General features: G+C 43.8%; 1 protein-coding gene across 1 annotated transcript in view; it reads right to left on the reverse strand.

Annotated features, from left to right (window-relative positions):
* Positions 1 to 13,794, reverse strand: part of Trmt2b (tRNA methyltransferase 2 homolog B) — a 60,450-nt gene extending 46,656 nt beyond the window's left edge. Inside the window, 6 exon segments of the mRNA XM_017602352.3 lie at positions 382 to 481; positions 1,333 to 1,467; positions 3,972 to 4,026; positions 5,023 to 5,042; positions 5,045 to 5,262; positions 13,660 to 13,794. Coding sequence (XP_017457841.1) covers positions 382 to 481; positions 1,333 to 1,467; positions 3,972 to 4,026; positions 5,023 to 5,042; positions 5,045 to 5,242 — 508 coding nt within the window. The 5' untranslated portion in view covers positions 5,243 to 5,262; positions 13,660 to 13,794.
* Positions 13,795 to 18,901: the final 5,107 nt, after the last annotated feature.

The raw sequence follows: 18,901 nt of genomic DNA on the forward strand, positions 1-18,901 counted from the left end.
CGATGGAAAATTGATAGTGACTCACTAACAATGAGGGCACTGCTCCCAATATGGACAGGAGCAAAAATAACGATTACGACGACAACGAGGAGACAGCAGCAGTGACAACAGGAGCATTTACTCGAGGCCTACGCTGGCTTAGCTGGTAAATTGCATTTAGAGGAAGAATAGGCCAGGGCAGTAATGTCTATCCTGGTTATAGTCAGTAGAAATTAACCCAGATCAACCTTGTGAGCCTGAGCTGTGCCAAAGCCGTCAGCCTTCTTTATGATCACAGTGTGGTCCACTCCTGTTGACACTGCTACGCTTGTTTCCTTTCCTTCTCCATCATTGTTTTGCTTTTTTTGTTTCTTTGTTTGTTTAGTTTTGCTTTGAACTGACCTCTCCAGGTTCCTAGGTAATAGCCCACGGTCTTTGGATTGCCATCTGGGCTCTGGTTCACAGAAAAGGTGGACTTGTTCTAGTAGCCAGTGGTGGTAGGCTAGAGGGGACAGAAGGAAAGAAGGCCAGGAGAACAGATGAAATGAAAGAGGACAACAAGAAAGGGGATGGATGGGGAGTGATGATGCTGACTTAGAAGATATGGTACATGTGAAAGCCAATGGCTGGAATGATCCACGTGGTCCACAGCAGTTAGGGTTGCCAAGCCTACGAGAACTCTGTCACATGATGTGCTGTCGTCCTTGACAGCGTATTTCTGATCTGCGCTGTTGCTTTGCTTTTGAATAGAATTTCCTTGCTATTTGAAAAAGCAAAAGAAATCTCCAGTCTCCCCATTAAAGCAGGAGCTAGTGAACCTGACCCGTCAAGAGCTGGAATCAATAAACTTGGCAGGACATATGGCACCTGTCATAACTACTTGAGAGTGACACTGGAGCCCCGAAAGCAGCCACAGACACAAACAGGTTGAGTTCAGCTGTAATACAAAACAGACAGATTTGGTCTTAAGGGCCACGGTCTGCCGACTTCTGCCGTGAATGAAATATTGCTATTTGGAAGTGCTGGTAGGAAGGGTTTTTAAAGCCTGGAATCTGCCTGAGGAGGTAAGAGTGGCCTGATGAAGTGGGCTCTGTATCAGACAGTGCAGCGTATATGTAAACATTGTTCCGACACTTTCTAGGTGTGTGCTCTAGGTAAATTGCTTCTTCTCTGTATTCTCTGAAAGCTCCGTTTACAAAAAAAAGAGGACCTATCCCTCCCTCGGGGCCATTGTAAATAGAAGAATGGGCAAGTGATGCGTGATAATCATCTGACCTGAGCAAGTGCCCAGAGAATATTGCTGATATCATTTCAGGGCCACAGAAGGTAAGAACGAGGGAGGCAGGGACTTACGGAGGGCATAATGGGATGGAGGAGACAGCAGAGCCCCTCAGACTGGGATACAGCCACTGTGGCACTGACTCCATGGAGTACTTGTAGGTAAGACTCCAGGCTTTGTAAAATTTTCTTCTGAGCTTCAAATTTCACCTGCAACAGAGAGAATACAAGCAACGAAGCAAATGTAGTTTCACTGCAAAGACTAGAAAAGATGACAAAAGAGGTCTCTCCGAGATTCATGGGTTATGCTCTTAGCAGATAACAGAAGCAAGAAATCCAGCACAGGCAAGGACTTAATAAGATGCTAAGGAAAGGTCAAGAGGGAGTTCTGCCTGAGCTCATCTTTTTATCTGACCTTTAAGATTAAACACTTAAAGTATATGTCATTGCTGCCCGGTAGAGTGTCCCATAATGGAGATGCTCTGTCTGTGCTACGTTCTTCACACAGAGTAGCCACTAGTCATGTGTAGCTAGAGCACTTGAAATGGCCCCAGTCAAAGGAAGAGCTCCTGGAGAAATAGAGCTAGGCATACAACATTCTACGATGAGTCAGTAATCCACCCAGGTAAACTGCTTTCAGAGAAGAAAGCAGAAGGAGAGGTAGGAATCTATTACAATGCTGTAATGGCCCCTCTTCAGAAAGTATTTGTACTCAATCTTGTGCACTCAGGTTTGCACCACAGTCTGAATTCCACTTTCCTTAGAGCCACTATATATTCTGCTTCTGCTAGTCCCATTCCCCATGCCCTTCCCTGCCTCTCGGCCCTTCTGTCCTTATTTCTACTTGTCACAGCCTTCACGTGACTTCTCTAGAATACCCACAGTATATGGATCGTCATCTGAGCCTTGGATCCTTTCCTGCCTTTTTCCCATCATTCTTTGTTTTGGGTTCTTTGGGATTTTAAATTTCTCTTGTTTTTATTTTTTCCTGTCTGGGTGTTTGCCTGCATATATGACTATGCACCAGGTGTGTTTCTGGTACCCATGGAGGTCAGAAGACGGTGTCACATCCCCTGGAACTGCGGTTACAGATGGTTGTGTGCTGCCATGGGGATGCTGGGGAATCAACTGAGGTTCTAAAAGAACGGTGAGTGCTCTTAAGCAGACTCATCTCTCCAGCCCCTTGCTCTTTGTTTCCTCCTGGCTGGCCTGGAACTCATTATGTAGACTGGGCTCACTTCCAACTCAAGAGCCAGCTATCTCTGCCTGCCAAGTGCTGGGATTAAAGGTGTCTACCACCATGGCAAGGTTTTTATTATCTTTCTTACAACTGATTGTGTGTGTGTGTGTGTGTGTGTGTGTGTGTGTGTGTGTGTACATGTAGGAACACTCTTGTACTTTCCAATATGTTAAATGGCTAAAAAAAAATAAAATTAGAGTATGGGGCTGGAGAGTTGGCTCATCAGTCACGAACACTTATTCTTGCAGAGTACCCAGGTTCAATTCCCAGCACCCTTATGATGGCTCACAACTGTCTGTAACATCAATCTCAGGGGATCTGATGCCTCCTGACCTCTGATAGAACTAAGCATGCATCTGGTACATACTGAGACATGTAAGCAAAAACAATCATACATACAAAAGAATACATAAAGCTAACAATTTTGTGAAAAGAAAGAAAGAAGGATAAATGACAACAAGGCTTGAACTCTACCCCCTTCCACAAAGACCTAAGATTTGTTTGTAGAAGTGGGTGCCAAAGGGGAATAGCATGAGAAACTAAAAGTATATCGGGTGTATATTCGATCTCCAGTACTGAATGGGTGTGGTCCATAATATCAGAGAACCGAGATTGCCAGAAGATAGCTGACATATATGCATGTGCTTTTTATGCATTCTTTTTTTTTTTTGGTTCTTTTTTTCGGAGTTGGGGACCCCGAACCCAGGGCCTTGCGCTTCCTAGGTAAGCGCTGTACCACTGAGCTAAATCCCCAACCCCCTTTTTATGCATTCTTATACAGTGCGCTTCAACTGGGTAGTTTCTTCCTTTCACCTAGCACTTCTCATGAAATAAATTGCTCCTGGTAAACATGAAATCTACATTATGCTCAAATTGTTTCCTAATACATCAATCCATTGAAACAAATTTGTTTTCAAAGCAAGCATTATGGCAAAATTGACTATACTTAAATTTAAACAGACACATGTGGCTGGTGGCTTCTATGTTGAGAAGTTCAACTGTTCGATCACTCATACACACAAGACAAGGACAGCAAAGAAAGGACATCAACACTTGGATCTACAAATCTAGAGTTCAGAAGCTATAAGGAGCCCTAAGTTCAAACATCAGAGTCATTACAAACCAAATGTAAAGACCTGTGGGGTAGGCTGGGAACATGGATTCCTCAACACAATGCCTGTCTGGCATGCACAAAACCCTGGGTTTAAGCCCAGAGACTGCATAAAGTAAGTGTGATAGTCCGCTCCTGTAATTCAGGAGGCAGGAAGACCAACAGGTTCAAGGTCATCCCTAGTTACTTAGTGAATTGGAACCAACCTAGGACTTTGCTTCAAAAACAAAATACAACAACAACAACAACAACAAAGAAAGAAACTATGGGACAAGTGGACTGAACTCTCTAATCAGGCTTCGCATGCCTCTAGTGCCGTTGTGCTGGAGTAGTTGGGGGAGAAGTTTCAAGCTAGACACCTACCTTGAGTTGTTCTTCATATCTCAGCCTCCAGAATGGAGTCACAGCATCAGCCAGCCTTGAATAAAATAATTCAGATACACTGTTAATTATCTAAATATGTACTGAGCACCTACTATGCATAAGGACCTCCTGTCACCAGTCTCTGAGGTTTTACTTAAATTCAGAAGCTACAACTGACTCTCATTCCCCTCAGGAGATGGGAGTCTGGGAGAAGAGCCCATTTTGGTGATGTCTGGTACTTAACAAAGCAGAACAGATGGGCAAATTCAATATAATGACATTTCAGATTTATCAGGTGGTAATTAGTCATATTAAAAAAAGCTTTACTCCTGAGTTCCTCTCAAAAGCTCACCTCCTTAATGCTTTTAAAATGTAATTTGACCTTAAAAATACCTTTGTCACATAAAATGAGGTATATTGTGTTTGGCTAGAAAGAGACTATTCATCTCCAATCCATGTAACTTTGTTTGCTTGTTTTGAAACAGGGTCTATGCAGCCCTGGCTGGTCTATAACTCTAATGTAGACCAGGCTGGCCTTGAACTCATTCATCTGCTTCTGCCTCCAAAGGGCTGATATTAAAGGCATTCACCACCATGCCTGAATAGTATTTTGATTTTGATTTTCCTAGTTTTTAAATTATTTTAATTTATTTTTACTTTACTTTGGTTTTAGACCCAGGGCCTCACGTAGCCCAAGCTAGCCTCAAACTTGCTGATGGTAACACCAGATAGTCCTGTCTCCATCTCCTGATTGTTGCAGTAGCAAATGTGCACCACCACACCCAGCTCCATAGACCTTCTTTAGAAGCAAGATGGCAGTTTAAGATCTCCTTTCTGACAAAGATGCACCCTAAGACAAAAATATTTCCTACAATCCTGAAGTAGTTCTATTACTATCCTGCACAAGTCATCAAGACTGCCCTGATCACATTGCTCCAAGCAACCTCAGGAATCTTCGCAGTTCTAAGTCAGTCAGATTAGCACAACAGAATGTCAGTGGACCCATAGATTCTGATCTGCAGCAAACAACAGACATCAGCTTAGGTCTTACCTCTCCTGCCAGGAGTCATCTGTGGTCTACAATGCCTTTGTTTCTTCTGATATTTTTGTCCGATTGGGTGTTTCTTAGCTATCACGCTAGTGAAACACCCCTTATGTGCTGTGCCCAAAAAGGACTGTAACAAATCTGGTGGTCTCGCAGTATCCCAGGGAAGCAGTCCTGGTTTGGAGAAGAAACTCACCCTGGAAAGGAATAATCTTGGGTTGTACATTAGGACTCTTTTCTTGATGCCTGCCAATCAAAGACACACATTGTAATTCACCCACTGAAAGGTGGCTGTAGGGGCAGAACTCCTAAAGCCTTTGGCCATTTATAAACCCTTATGGAACTGCAGCACCAAGCACAGTACTAGCAGCGAACATTCAGTAAAACATACCTATTGAATACAACTTAGGGCATGCAAGACAAAGCTTTAAGCCAAACTTGATGGTTTAGGCCTAAAACTTCCCAGCGATTCAGAAGCCTAAGGTAGAAAGATGAGGCCAAGGCCCATCCAGGCTACACAGGTGAGTTCAAGGTTAGCCTGGCTAATAACAGTAGTAGTAGTAGTAGTAGTAGTAGTAGTAGTAGTAGTAGTAGTAAATGAGCTAGGGAAGTAGCTCAGTTGGCAGGATGCTTGCTTAGTATGCACAAAGCCATGGGTTTAATTCCCAGCACTCAGGAAGTAAAAGCAAGAATATCAGAAGTTCGAGGTCATCATTGACTATCTATATATTGCTTTTTGAGACCAGCCTAGGCTATATGAGAACCTGTCTCCAAAAAAAGAGACAGAAAAGATTGAGTATAGTAGTGTACACCTTGCATAAGAGCACTTGGGAGACAGACAAGCAGATCTCTGTGTGTAGGCAGCCAACCTCAACTACATAGTAATTTTCAGGTCAACTGGAGCTATATAATGAGACTCTGTCTCAAAATAATAAGGTCAGGGATAGAATGCCTTCCTAGAAGGTGTGAGGCCATTGGTTTAATCTCTAATACCACAAACATAAATAAATAAATAACCAGCTCCCAAAATAAAGAGATGAAGAAAATAAGATTCTGTCCCCCAGGATACATTTCTTCAGTCAATCCCTTCTCTCCTACCCTCCTACCCAATGGCCAATCAATCGATGGATATTTAGTAAGTGCTTACTATGTACAAGGCAACAGGTCACAGCAGTGCAGAATGAATTATACCTTAACAGTCTAATTGAGAAGATCAAGCTCAAGAACGGCTTCGTAGAGCAGACAGCTCTAGTACGGAGAAGTAAAGATCTGTCTCCGCAGTCCTGTAAGCACCAGTTAGTGTACAAAACAAGAAGGTTGACTATAGAGAAGAACGAAAGGCCAGTGACTCCACCTAGAAGAGAAAAAGAAGAGGTGCTGCTGACTTAAAAGAGGACCAAGAATGCTTCACTCCTTCTTTAAAAGGGGAACAAGAATACCATTGGCAGGGAAGAGAGAGGTAAAGATTAAAACAGACACAGAAGGAACACCCATTCAGAGCCTGCCCCACATGTGGCCCATACATATACAGCCATCCAATTAGACAAGATGGATGAAGCAAAGATGTGCAGGCCGACAGGAGCTGGAGGTAGATCGCTCCTGAGAGACACAGCCAGAATACAGCAAATACAGAGGCGAATGCCAGCAGCAAACCACTGAACTGAGAATGGAACCCCCATTGAAGGAATCAGAGAAAGAACTGGAAGAGCTTGAAGGGGCTCGAGACCCCATATGAACAACAATGCCAAGCAACCAGAGCTTCCAGGGACTAAGCCACTACCTAAAGACTATACATGGACTGACCCTGGACTCTGACATCATAGGTAGCAATGAATAGCCTAGTAAGAGCACCAGTGGAAGGGGAAGCCCTGGGTCCTGCTAAGACTGAACCCCCAGTGAACGTGATTGTTGGGGGGAGGGCGTTAATGAGGGGAGGATGGGGAGGGGAACACACATATAGAAGGGGAGGGGGGAGGGGAATGTTTGCCCGGAAACCGGGAAAGGGAATAACACTCGAAATGTATACAAGAAATACTCAAGTTAATTAAAAAAAACAAAAAACAAAAAACAAAAAACAAAAATAAATAAATAAAAGAGGACCAAGCAGTAAGAGCAGGCATGATGGCATACCTGTAATCCCAGCGCTAAGGAGGCAGGGGCTTGGCCTAGATGGTGAGTGAGTTCTAGATAGCCAGGGCTACATAATCAGACCCTAACAAAGAAGGAAACGGAGAGGGTGGAGTGGGAGAGAGAGCAAGAAAGGAAGAGAGGGACAATGGAGGAAAGGTTGGTTTACAAAGGAAAAGAATAATCAGGAAGAAGAAGCCCAATACATGGAGCTAGAGAAGTCAAGAGAGATAGATATCTTTGATGCAGGCATTGACGCAGCCAGGACAACAATGTCTGACGCAAAAAAGGGAAAGAAGACAATAGGTGGAGCCAGACAGCAAGGATAAGTGAATGCTTTGGCCTTTCAGGAAGTAGTGCAGGCCCTAGAATCAGGAGAATGATAGAATGAGCTTGGGCTGTCTTCTGACTCTAACACTTACTAGCCAGATGGCTTCTAGCAGGTTAGTCATTCCTCTGACATTTCTTTCATCTGTTAAACAGAGAAAATCCTAATGATACCTACCTCATAAGAGCAGCTATAAGAGCTAAATAAAGATGATTAATAAAAATAAAATGTACTGCCAGGGGACAAGATCAATGATGCAGCTCTTGACTAGCAGCTACAAGGCCCGAAACCCAACCCCCACACTACATAAAAAAAAGTCCTCAACTGAAGATTAAAGACACATGACATCTGTAAGGCTGTAAGCGCAGTGCCCAGCACCTAGCAGAAGCGTTTCTGTGTTATCACTGTCACAATGCATTTAAGGCTATCATGGAACTGAATGGGGGAGGCCATACAGATGGAGCGCACAAGAAAGGAATTATATGAATAACTCCAAGGACAAGTCTGACACACTTGCTGCAAGAGTTAAGAAATGTGACTCTCCAAATACAGTGGCAGGCACTGTGTCTGTCAGTGCCTTTATCAGAGTGTTCTAATAGGGAACCCCTCCTCCTCCATTACAGGACGTCCCTTCTGCTTGTTTACCTTAGGGTATATGCTACTTAGGGTCGTTTGTTTGTTGTGTCAATTTGAAACAAACACTAGGTATTCTGGGAAGAGGACTCAATTGAGAAAAGGCCTCCATTCAGACTGATCTGTTGTAAAGCCCATTGTGCTTTTTCTTGATTGGTGCAGGAGAGTCCAGATAACTGTAAGCAGTGCCACCCAAGGGCTAGTGTTCCTGGGTAACATAAGAAAGCAGGCTGAACAGGCCATGAGGAGAAAGCCAGTGAGCAGCATCCCTCATCTGATAGAGAGCTAATATCCAAAATACGTAAAGAACTCAAGAAGTTAAGATCCAAAAAAACCCAAATAACCCAATTTAAAAATAGGGTACAGAGCTAAACAGAGAATTCACAACAGAGTAATCTCGAATATCTGAGAAGCACCTCAAGAAATGTTCAACAGCCTTAGTCATCAGGGAAATGCAAATCAAAACAACACTGAGATTCCACCTCACACCAGTCAGAATGGCTAAGATCAAAAACTCAGGTGACAGCAGATGCTGGCGAGGATGTGGAGAAAGAGGAATACTCCTCCATTGTTGGTGGAATTGCAAACAGGTATAAGCACTCTGGAAATCAGTCTGGACGTTCCTCAGAAAATTGGACATTGAACTACCTGAGGACCCAGCTATACCTCTCTTAGGCATATACCCAAAAGATGCTCCAAGATACAACAAAGACATGTGCTCCACTATGTTCATAGCAGCCTTATTTATAATAGCCAGAAGCTGGAAAGAACCCAGATGCCCTTCAACAGAGGAATGGATACAGAAAATGTGGTACATCTACACAATGGAGTACTACTCAGCTATTAAGAACAAGGATGCGCTCTCCTCCAGCCGAGCAAGATGTCCAAAGGAAAGAAGGTCAAGGGGAAGAAGGTGGCCCCGGACCCCGCCGTGGTCAAGAAACAGGAGGCCAAAAAGGTGGTCAATCCTTTGTTTGAGAAAAGCCCTAAGAACTTCGGCATTGGGCAGGACATCCAGCCCAAAAGAGATCTCACACTTCGTCAAATGGCCCCACTACATTGGGCTGCAGCGGCAAAGGGCCATCCTCTATAAGCGGCTCAAAGTACCTCCTGCCATCAACCAGTTCCCCCAGGCCCTTCGCAGGCAAACAGCGACTCAGCTGCTTAAGCTTGCCCACAAGTACAGGCCAGAGACAGAGCAGGAGAAGAAGCAGAGGCTGCTGGCCTGCACTGAGAAGAAAGCTGCTGGCAAAGGGGACTTCCCAACTGAGAGACCGCCTGTCCTCTGAGTCCTCCGAGCAGGGGTCAATACAGTCACCACCTTGGTGGGGAACAAGAAGGCTCAAGTGGTGGTGATTGCCCATAATGTAGACCCCACTGAGCTGGTGGTTTTCCTGCTTGCTCTTTGTCGAAAGATGGGGGTGCCCTACTGCATCACCAAGGGAAAGGCCAGGCTGGGGCGCCTGGTCCACAGGAAGACAAGCACCACTGTTGCCTTCACACAGGTTAACTCAGAAGACAAGGGGGCTCTGGCTAAGCTGGTGGGAGCTATTAGAACCAATTATAATGACAGATAAGACAAGATCCTCCGCCACTGGGGAGGCAACGTCCTAAGTCTGTGGCTCGCATTGCCAAGCTGGAAAAGGCAAAGGCTAATGAACTCGCCACTAAGCTGGATTAAATGTACACTTAAGTTTTCTGTACATAAATATAATTACAAAATTTAAAAAAAAGGAAAAAGGATATCCTGAGTTTTGCAGGCAAATGGATAGAACTAGAAAATATCATCCTGAGTGAGGTAACCCAGACCCAAAAGGACATGCATGTACTCACTGATAAGTGGGTATTAGCCAAAAAGTACAGAATATCTAGGATACAATCCATATACAAAGCAGTGTAACAAGCAGATAGGCCCAAGTGAGGATGCCTTGATCCCACTTAGAATCAGGAAGGTAATAATCACAGAAGCAGAGGGAGGGAAGGCTCTGGGTGGGATAGGGAGGGGAAAGGGGGATCAGGTACGGGGAAGGAACAGGAGAGAAGCCCAGAGGGACAAGAGAATGAATGGAAATATGCAGCCTCGGAAGTGGGAAGTAAGGAGGCCCTCTAGATAATGCCAGAGACCTGAAATGTAAGAACCTCTCAGGACTCATTGAGGGTGAACTTGGCCAAAATGCCCAACACTGGGGAGAGGGAACTCAAATAGTCTACCTCCTATAGATAGACAGGGTTACTAATTCACAGTCAAATTTTCTGACCAGAATTGCTCCTGTCTAAAAGAACTGCAGGGACAAAAATGGAGAAGAGTCTGAGGGAAAGGAGGTCCCATGACCTGGGCAACCGGGGATACAGCTCATAGGGAGCCTCCAAGGCCTGACACTGTTATTGATGCTATGGTGTGCTTACAGAGAGGAGCCTAGCATGGCTGTCCTGAGAGGCCCAACAAGCAGCTGACCAAGACAGAGGCAGATACTTACACCCAACCATTGAACAGAGGTAGGGGACCCCTATGGTTGAATTAGGGGAAGCACTGAAGAAGCTGAAGGGGAGGGCAACCCCATAGAAAGACTAGCAGTCTCAACTAACCCAGACCCCTGGGAGCTCCCAACCAGGCAGCATACATGGCCTGGTCCGAGGTCCCTTGCACATATGTAGCAGAGGTCTACCTGGTCTAGTCTCAGCAGGAGAAGATGTGCTTAATCCTCAAGAGACTTAAGGCCCCAGGGAATTGGGAGGCCTGGTGGAAGGAGTGCCCTCTCAGAAGCAAGGGAGAGGAAGAATGAAATAAGGAACTGTGGGAGGGGGGAACAGGAAAGGGAGGGCAACAGATGGAATGTAAATAAATAAAATAAAATTTAAAAGGCAAATTGTTAGCATTTTGGTGTGCTTACTTATAAAAATAACAGTATTCTTTGTTGTCTTATTTAAGATATTTCCATTCAATGAATTATAATTTGATTGAAATGGGAAAAGTTATTCATTTTAATGACCAGCCCTCATTTCACTCTTAATTTTGAGACAGGGTCTAACTATGGTGTCCAAGGTGGCCTTAGAACTCCTTGTGCAGTTCAGATAGGAGTGGAACTCATGATCCTCCTGCCTTAGCCTCTTGAGTAGCTAAGACTACAGGTCTTCACCACCAGGAATGGGTGAGAACTGTTCTTAAGTGTCACCAAACCTTTGAATGAACTCGGCTTGATAACCTACTGATCTGCTCTAAAAAATACCCCCAGCTACCAAACTCAAGTGTCAGGATGACATTATTTGGAGTTGGAAGGAAATTTTCAAATGTCTAAGAGGGCACGTTTAAGCTATTCTATAGTTCAAATGTTAATAATAGCATTCTCCATCTACTGACGCAATTAAGAGGCAATAAGTTGTCATATTTAAGAACATAGGCTTTGGGACTGGAGAGATAGCTCAGTGGTTAAAAGCACCCTCTGCGCTTCCAAAGGACCCATGTTTGATTCCCAGCGCCCACTTAGTATCTTACAAGCATCTGAAACTTCAGTTCCAGAGGATTCAATGTTCTCTTCTTACTTCCATGGGCATCTGGCATTGCTGTGGTACACAGATATAGATGCAGCCAAAATGGTTATACACATAAATTAAAACAAATCCAAATTTTACAAAAATAGCATAGGCTCCGAAGGTGGGATGGCATTAGCTAAAGGTAGAGAAAAAAAAATTCAAGAAAAAAAATAAGCAGCTACAAGAGAAAACTATAAAAACCTGCCTGAGGTCAGAACTTTCTGCACAGGACACTAGTTACTCAGGAAATATGAACAATGGTTGATGAACTGAGGCTCATGAAACTAAAAAGCTTACATACATACATACATACACACACACACACACACACACACACACACATATATCAAAAGCAAAATGGAGAGGCAGCCTACAGATAGTGAGATAAACTTTGTTAAACATACATTTGATAGGGGTTTGATACCTAGAATACAGAGAACTAAAATAAACAAATAAACAAACAAGGAAACCAATGTGGATTAAAACTACTTTGTTGCCAGGCCGTGGTGGCACACGCCTTTAATCCAAGTTCTCAAGAGGCAGAGGCATGTGCATCTCTGTGAGTTCAAGGCCAGCCTGGTCTATAAAGTTCCAGGACAGCCAGGGGTACTGAAAGAAACCCTGTCTCCAAAAAACAAAAAACCTCCCCTGGTCAGAATGGCTGTCTGTCATCAAGAAAACAAATGAGAGAGAGAGAGAGAGAGAGAGAGAGAGAGAGAGAGAGAGAGAGAGAGAGAGAGAGAGAGAGAGAGAGAGAGAGAGAAAGAGAGAACATGCTCTAGTCCTGCCTCAGGATTAATCAGTGACTAGAAAGTCCAAGAGTGTACAGCAACCACCTACAGTTAACGTTTACTGAGCTTCAGTGGATAATCTGCCTCCAGTGCTCAGAGGTTCAAGTCAGAGACAATCTGAAAGCTCTAAGCTTCAGAGAGCTAAACATTCCAAAATATTCAGCAACCTCTAGGTAGGTGCCTAATTACCTGCCTTTCCACTGGCTGGATCCCAGCCAGGATTACTGACTAAAGCTGAGAGGAAACTGAATTTGCTAACGTGTCCCACTGCAAACCCCATGCAGTGATGTCTGTTCTTCCCCCAGAGAGGCCTGCAATCCCGTCTTTGAACATGTTTGTTGCCCAAGCATCTATAAGGTGGGTGTTGTGATGGTTGTTTCCATTGTCAAGGTCATAGCTGGAGGCGGGGTGAGTAGGTAGGGATAGATAGCTGAAGAGGAATAGTCTAGATCAGTGATTCTCAACCTTCTATTGCTGTCACCCGTTAGCACAATTCCCCATGTTCTGGTGATTCCCAACCATAAAATTATTTTTGTTGCTATTTCATAACTGTAATGTTGCTACTGTTAGAAATCTGAACGTAAATATCTGATATTCAGGATGATCTTAGGCAACCCTTGTGAAAGGGTCGTTTGACTCCCAAAGGGGTTGCTACACTTACACGTTGAGGATCACTGGTTTAGATCAAGTTTGCCTGTATAGAACGTGGGAGGCGTTTGTCTTGGTTAAATTAATTGTGGTGGAAAGGCCTGGCCTGTGGGTACTATCTCTGAGTTTCAGTCTTGAACTGCAGAGCACTGCAGGAACTGCCTGGGAGGAAATCTTACGTTCATTCTCCCTGTACTGTTGGCTGTAGGTGTGGCTAGCTGCTTCAAATTCCTGGCTAGACTTTTTCGTGACTAATTGCTGGGAGCTGCAATTTGAAACCTAATAAACCCTTTCTCCCTTAAAGCTGCTTTTGCTAGGGAATTGTACCACAGCAATAGGAACGGTCACTAAGTTAGTTAGCAAACGGATGCTAGGACAAGCCACCAAAACGCCACAAACCATAGGCAGGTGGCAGGGCTGACCTAGGGCAGACAGCAGGAGGGGGATTGCGATGGCTGGCTACAACCTTCAAAGCCACCAAGGGTGACATCCCCCCTCCGCCCCCGTGTGCCTGGCTCCTCCCAGTCCCAAACACTTGGGCGCAGGGAACAGTACTCCCTACTCAGGGTTTTCCAGTCTACTTACCCAGGACTCCTTCCTTTGGAGCCACTAAGGCCTTGGACCGTGCAATGGTAAACTAAAAAACCAGCGGACGGTGCTAAGGGGTCGCAGGGGCCAGTCACTTCCTGGTGCGCGGCGCTCCAGCCCGCCTGCTCTGGCTCCGCCCTGTGCTGCGGGGCTCCTCCTCCCTCAGACATGCAGCAGAATCTGGCAGACTCTAACCCGAGACTTTCCCAGGAAGTACTCCTGTCTCAGCCGCCTGCTGAACTTTTATTTCCAAGTTCCTTTTTAAGATCCTGTCAACCAGCGCTCTTTTCTCCTCATCAAATAGGGATCTGCATAAGCCAAGGAAGAAAATCCTGAAGAAATTTATATCCCAGCATGCAACCCAAAAATGTGTTTCTGTTCTTAAGTTTTAACTTACACCTATTTATGTAGCTCACAATGTGCTATCACCTGAGTGTGGAGGTCAGCGGACAACTTGCTAAAATCATTTCTCTACCGTGTATGTCTCTGGGATCGAACTCAGTTCATTGAGTTTGACCGCAAGCCCTTTTACCAGCTCATCCTTTTCACTTGCTCTGCACAAAAGGCACTTGCTGCCAAACCTGACAAACTGAATTCCATCCCCCTGACCCACATGGTGGAAGAGTGGACTGCGTGCAAGCTGTCCTCTGATCTCCCAACACATCCACACATGTGAAACCCCTGCTCCCCATTCACAATGATCAATTAATTAATTAACTAACTAAAATGTGATTAAAAATTTTTCTTGGGTCATGAGTTCAATTCCCAGCAACCACATGGTGGCTCACAACCATCTGTAAAGAGATCTGATGCCCTCTTCTGGTGTATCTGAAGACAGCTACAGTGTACTTATATATAATAAATGAGTAAATAAAAAAAATTTAAAAAAATTTTTTTCTTGAAGCAGGGTCTCAGTATGCAGCCCTGGCTGACCTGTAACTCACTATGTAAGCTTCCAAGTGCTGGGACCACATGCCCCGCATAAAGCATTTTCAGAAAACTCTCTAGCATCCACGGGAGATTTGGACAAAGGGAGAAAAGTGGTATGAAGGTCTGTCTAATGGTAAAAGCCCTATTGTAAGCCAGAGACGTTTTCCGACATTCCTTTCCCCTCTATTTTCTGTAGCAATGGGAAAATGTTTTGTCTTGTTTGGGTTCGGGTGGTTTTGTTTGCTTGCTCTTTGTTGCTGGGGTTTTTTGTTTAGTTTTGTTTGGGTTTCGTGCAGCATAAGCTGGACTTGAACTCTTGGAGGGGGGTGTTTTTCCCTTTTCGTTTATTTTTTGACAAATGGAAATGTTTATTTTGTATTCTTCTCTCATATCGTACATCTGAACCACAATTTCTGTTTCCTCTCCCTCCAATGTGAGATAGCACATTGAATAAAGGCACTGGCCTCTGAGCCTGCTGAACTGGAATTCAATCCCTAAAGCCCACATGGGGAAGGAGAGAACTAACTGCCAAAAGCCGTCTTCTGACTTATATACAAGCCCAGGGGCATGAATGCCCACCCCATACACATGCAGAGTAAATAAGTATAAAAAATAAATTGTAAATAATGCTTTACATAGCAAACATTCAATAAAGATTATCTATAAAAATAAAAATAAAAGGACTGCATTGATACTGCAAAGCTATGTGCACTTCAGCTGCTCCATACACAATCTGCATCATAGTTGTGTCTGCCTCGTGTGATTATGAGGGAGATTACATAAGTTAATACTGGGAAAGTGAAAGTGCTTCAAACACAACAAGCACACACTAAATGCCAGCCATTATCATTGAAAAAAGTTTCGAAAGCTGGAGAGGTGTCTGAGTGACTAAGAGCACTGCCTGCTCTTCCAGAGGACCTGCGTTCTGTTCCCAGCAACACAGTGGATCACAACTGTCCGGTTCCAGATCCAATGACCTTTTCTGAACTTTGAGGGCTCTGAGCACACCTATTATGCACATATATACATATAGGAAAAACCACTTATACACATAAATAAGTAAATATTTTTTTTGGTTCTTTTTTTTTTTTCAGAGCTGGGGACCGAACCCAGGGCCTTGCGCTTCCTAGGCAAGCGCTCTACCACTGAGCTAAATCCCCAACCCCATAAGTAAATATTTTTAAAAAATACAAACAGAAGCTGGAGAGATGGCTCAGTGGTTAAAAAGACTTGTTACTCTTGCAGACAACCTGGGTTCCATTCCCGACATCTACATAGTGGCTCACAACTTTCCGTAACTCACATAGAGTACATTTATACAATACCAAATAAGTCTACCGCCTCCCAAAATAAAACAATAGCCAGGTATGGTAGCCTACTCCTTTAGTCCCAGCACCCAGGAGGCAGAAGCAGGCAGATCTCTGTGAGTGTGAGGCCAGCATGGTCTACATAGTCAGTTCCAAGACAGCCAGAGCTACACAGTGAGACCTTGTTTCAAAACAAAAGAAGACAAAACACAAACAAAAGATTAGGGACTAAGGATTTAACTCAGAGGAAGATTGTTTTGATTTGATACTCAGCATAATATTAGTAATAATGTACAGATAGTGTACATTATCAGTACATATAGTGCCCATACGTATACAATAATGTACGAGTACACACAAACACATTTATAGCTACTTTATTGAAAGACATCTTTGACTTCTTATTAAGCCTCAAACAGTAAATCTGACTGAAATTGTGACCACCCTAACAGCTCTAAAGACTCTCAATTTCCAAGCTCAAACCACTGCTGCCGTGGTTCTTGAGCCGTCCTTCCACTCACTCATCCCTCTCCATTCTGGTGTTCTCTGGAGTGCTATGCACAGAGCTAGGTGCCCAGAAGAGCTCAATAAATATTTGATGAGCCAAAGCTCACCACCTTGCCTACTGCAAGAGAAAGGGCATTTCTTTCTGTATCCCCACCTACTCTGCACATCCAGGCAAACTCATTTAAAGCACTTCTGTTCTTCAGGGAGACAGAACCCTGAAGGGTAAAGAGAGAAAGGAGATTAAGGAAGCCCAAATGAAATTATTTAGCCATTAACCCCTTTGTATTTATTTAATCCAATAAAACATGCTCTTCTAGAAAAAGAGAAACCATTACATTTGTAGGAGAAAAAGAAATATCTCATATTACAGTAAAGGTTAGACTCTTCAAGCAGAAAATCTGTAAGTGGACCTGTCATAGGTGATAAGCAGGTTGGTTGAATTAGATAAACACTGGAACCAGATAACCTTTTTTTTTTTTTTTTTTTTTTTTTTTTTTTGCTTAACCTTGTTATCAGCAAACAAAATCACGACGAAGTGAAATGTCTAGAAATCTGTCAAGCCTTCTCAATTTGGTGCAAGGAAAGATGTGTGAGAGGCTACAGAATTCCTTCTTAGAATGACCACGTATTGGGGGGCTGGAGAGACAGCTCAGTGGTTAAGAGCGCTTACTGCTCTTGGAGAAGATTCCAGTTCAGATTCCAGCACTCACACCTGGCAGGCTCACAACTGCCTGCAACTCCAGTTCCAGAGGTTCTGATGTCCTGTGGCCTCCATGGGCACCTGTGTGCCCATGGTACACATAAATTCACATGGACACATATGTATACACATACATTTAATATATTTTCATTTAAGAATATGTATTAAAACAATTAGACACAACTGGCTTAGTTCTATTCAACCGCGCTTCCTCATGCCTAGAGTTATGATAGAGGCCTTGGGGGGCAAGATATACATACCATGTCCCTGAAGATTGATTCTGAGAGGAAGACAAGCTTCACTGAGTTAAAATCCATAGCAGTCAGAGCATCGCATCGCTATTCTAGGAAGACAACTATCATTTTAGAAGTCAGGAAAGGAAATGGATGTGAGAACTGGAATGACTGCCCAGGCTCTGTATCCTTTGGGGGTGTTCAAGGCTTCAGCAGGACAACTCATTACTATGCAGGCCTGGATAGATGGGAAAGCGCTGAGACAGCCATGGCCTTCTGGCTCATCAGATTGATCCCAGAAGATAACTGAGGGTCTAAGAATGCTGCCTTGGGGAGTTTGAGATGATCCTGTAACAACAGGAAGCTAACTTAGAGAGTTCTCCTGAAATGAGTCCACAAGAGAACTCCAGTGGCCTTCCACAGGATGGATTGTAGCATGTAGAAGCTGAGGGAAATTGCCACAGCCATTAAGCAGACTATATTACACACTGTATAGTTGCTAGAAATACTATCAGGGCCATTATGCACCACAATTAGCTGGAGTGGTTGAAACAAATGTGGATTTCTGATCCCTATCCATATTTACCAAAGTGAAACCTCAAGAAGGGGAGGAATCAGGGACTCCTGGGTTTCTAACAAGTACCTCACATGATGCACATATTAAAATAAGATCTCAGTAGTCAAGGGAGAGGGATGAGTGGACAAAGGGTTTGCCGTGCAAGTATGAATACTGAAATTTGAATACCAGATCTCATGTAAAAAGAAATTATTCAGGTGAGTGTGATAGCAGCACTTGGGAGACAGAGACAGGAGATCCCCAAAGCAAACTGGGTGGTTATACTAGCAGAAAGGATAAGAAATCCTTCTACAGGAAGAGCAACCTAGCCTCCACACACATGCATACATACATAGGTGAGCACACATACATACAAAAATGGATACACACTTTTGCTCACACAACATAATCTACACAATTAAGGGGAAAATTTTTAAAAAGGAGCCCCAGTATATACCAGATAAAATTTCATATGAATGTGTTGAACTCAAAAAAAAAAATTAAACCAGTCAAGCATAATAGCTTGCAATTCCAATACTTGGAGGCTGAGACAAGAAAGTTCAAGGGCATTCTTGGCTACGTAGAGAGTTGCAGACCACCCTAGACTACATGAGACCATTTATGATTTTATATACTCTTTCCCAGGTACTGGGAAGTTGGCCCAGTGGGTACACGCACTAACCATCAAGGATTACAACCTGAGTTCGAGCCATAGGAGCCACCTAGTGAAGAAAGAGATCTATCTCACTTCTACAAGTTGTCTTCTGACTCGCACACGTGTGCTGTTGAACACACAAAGAAAGACGCAACATAAGTAAATGTAATCAAAACAAAGAAATCAAGGAGCTGGGGATGGGGCCCAGTGATCTAAGAGCAACGACTGATCTGAGAACCTGGATTCAATCCTTAGCACCAGCATGCTCCAGTTCGAGGGGATCTAATGCCCTCCTATGACCTCAGTGTGCACTTGGTACACACTCGTACATGCAAGCATGGTACACACTCG

The sequence above is a fragment of the Rattus norvegicus genome, chromosome X, assembly GCF_036323735.1.
Source record: "Rattus norvegicus strain BN/NHsdMcwi chromosome X, GRCr8, whole genome shotgun sequence".
Lineage (NCBI taxonomy): Eukaryota > Metazoa > Chordata > Mammalia > Rodentia > Muridae > Rattus > Rattus norvegicus.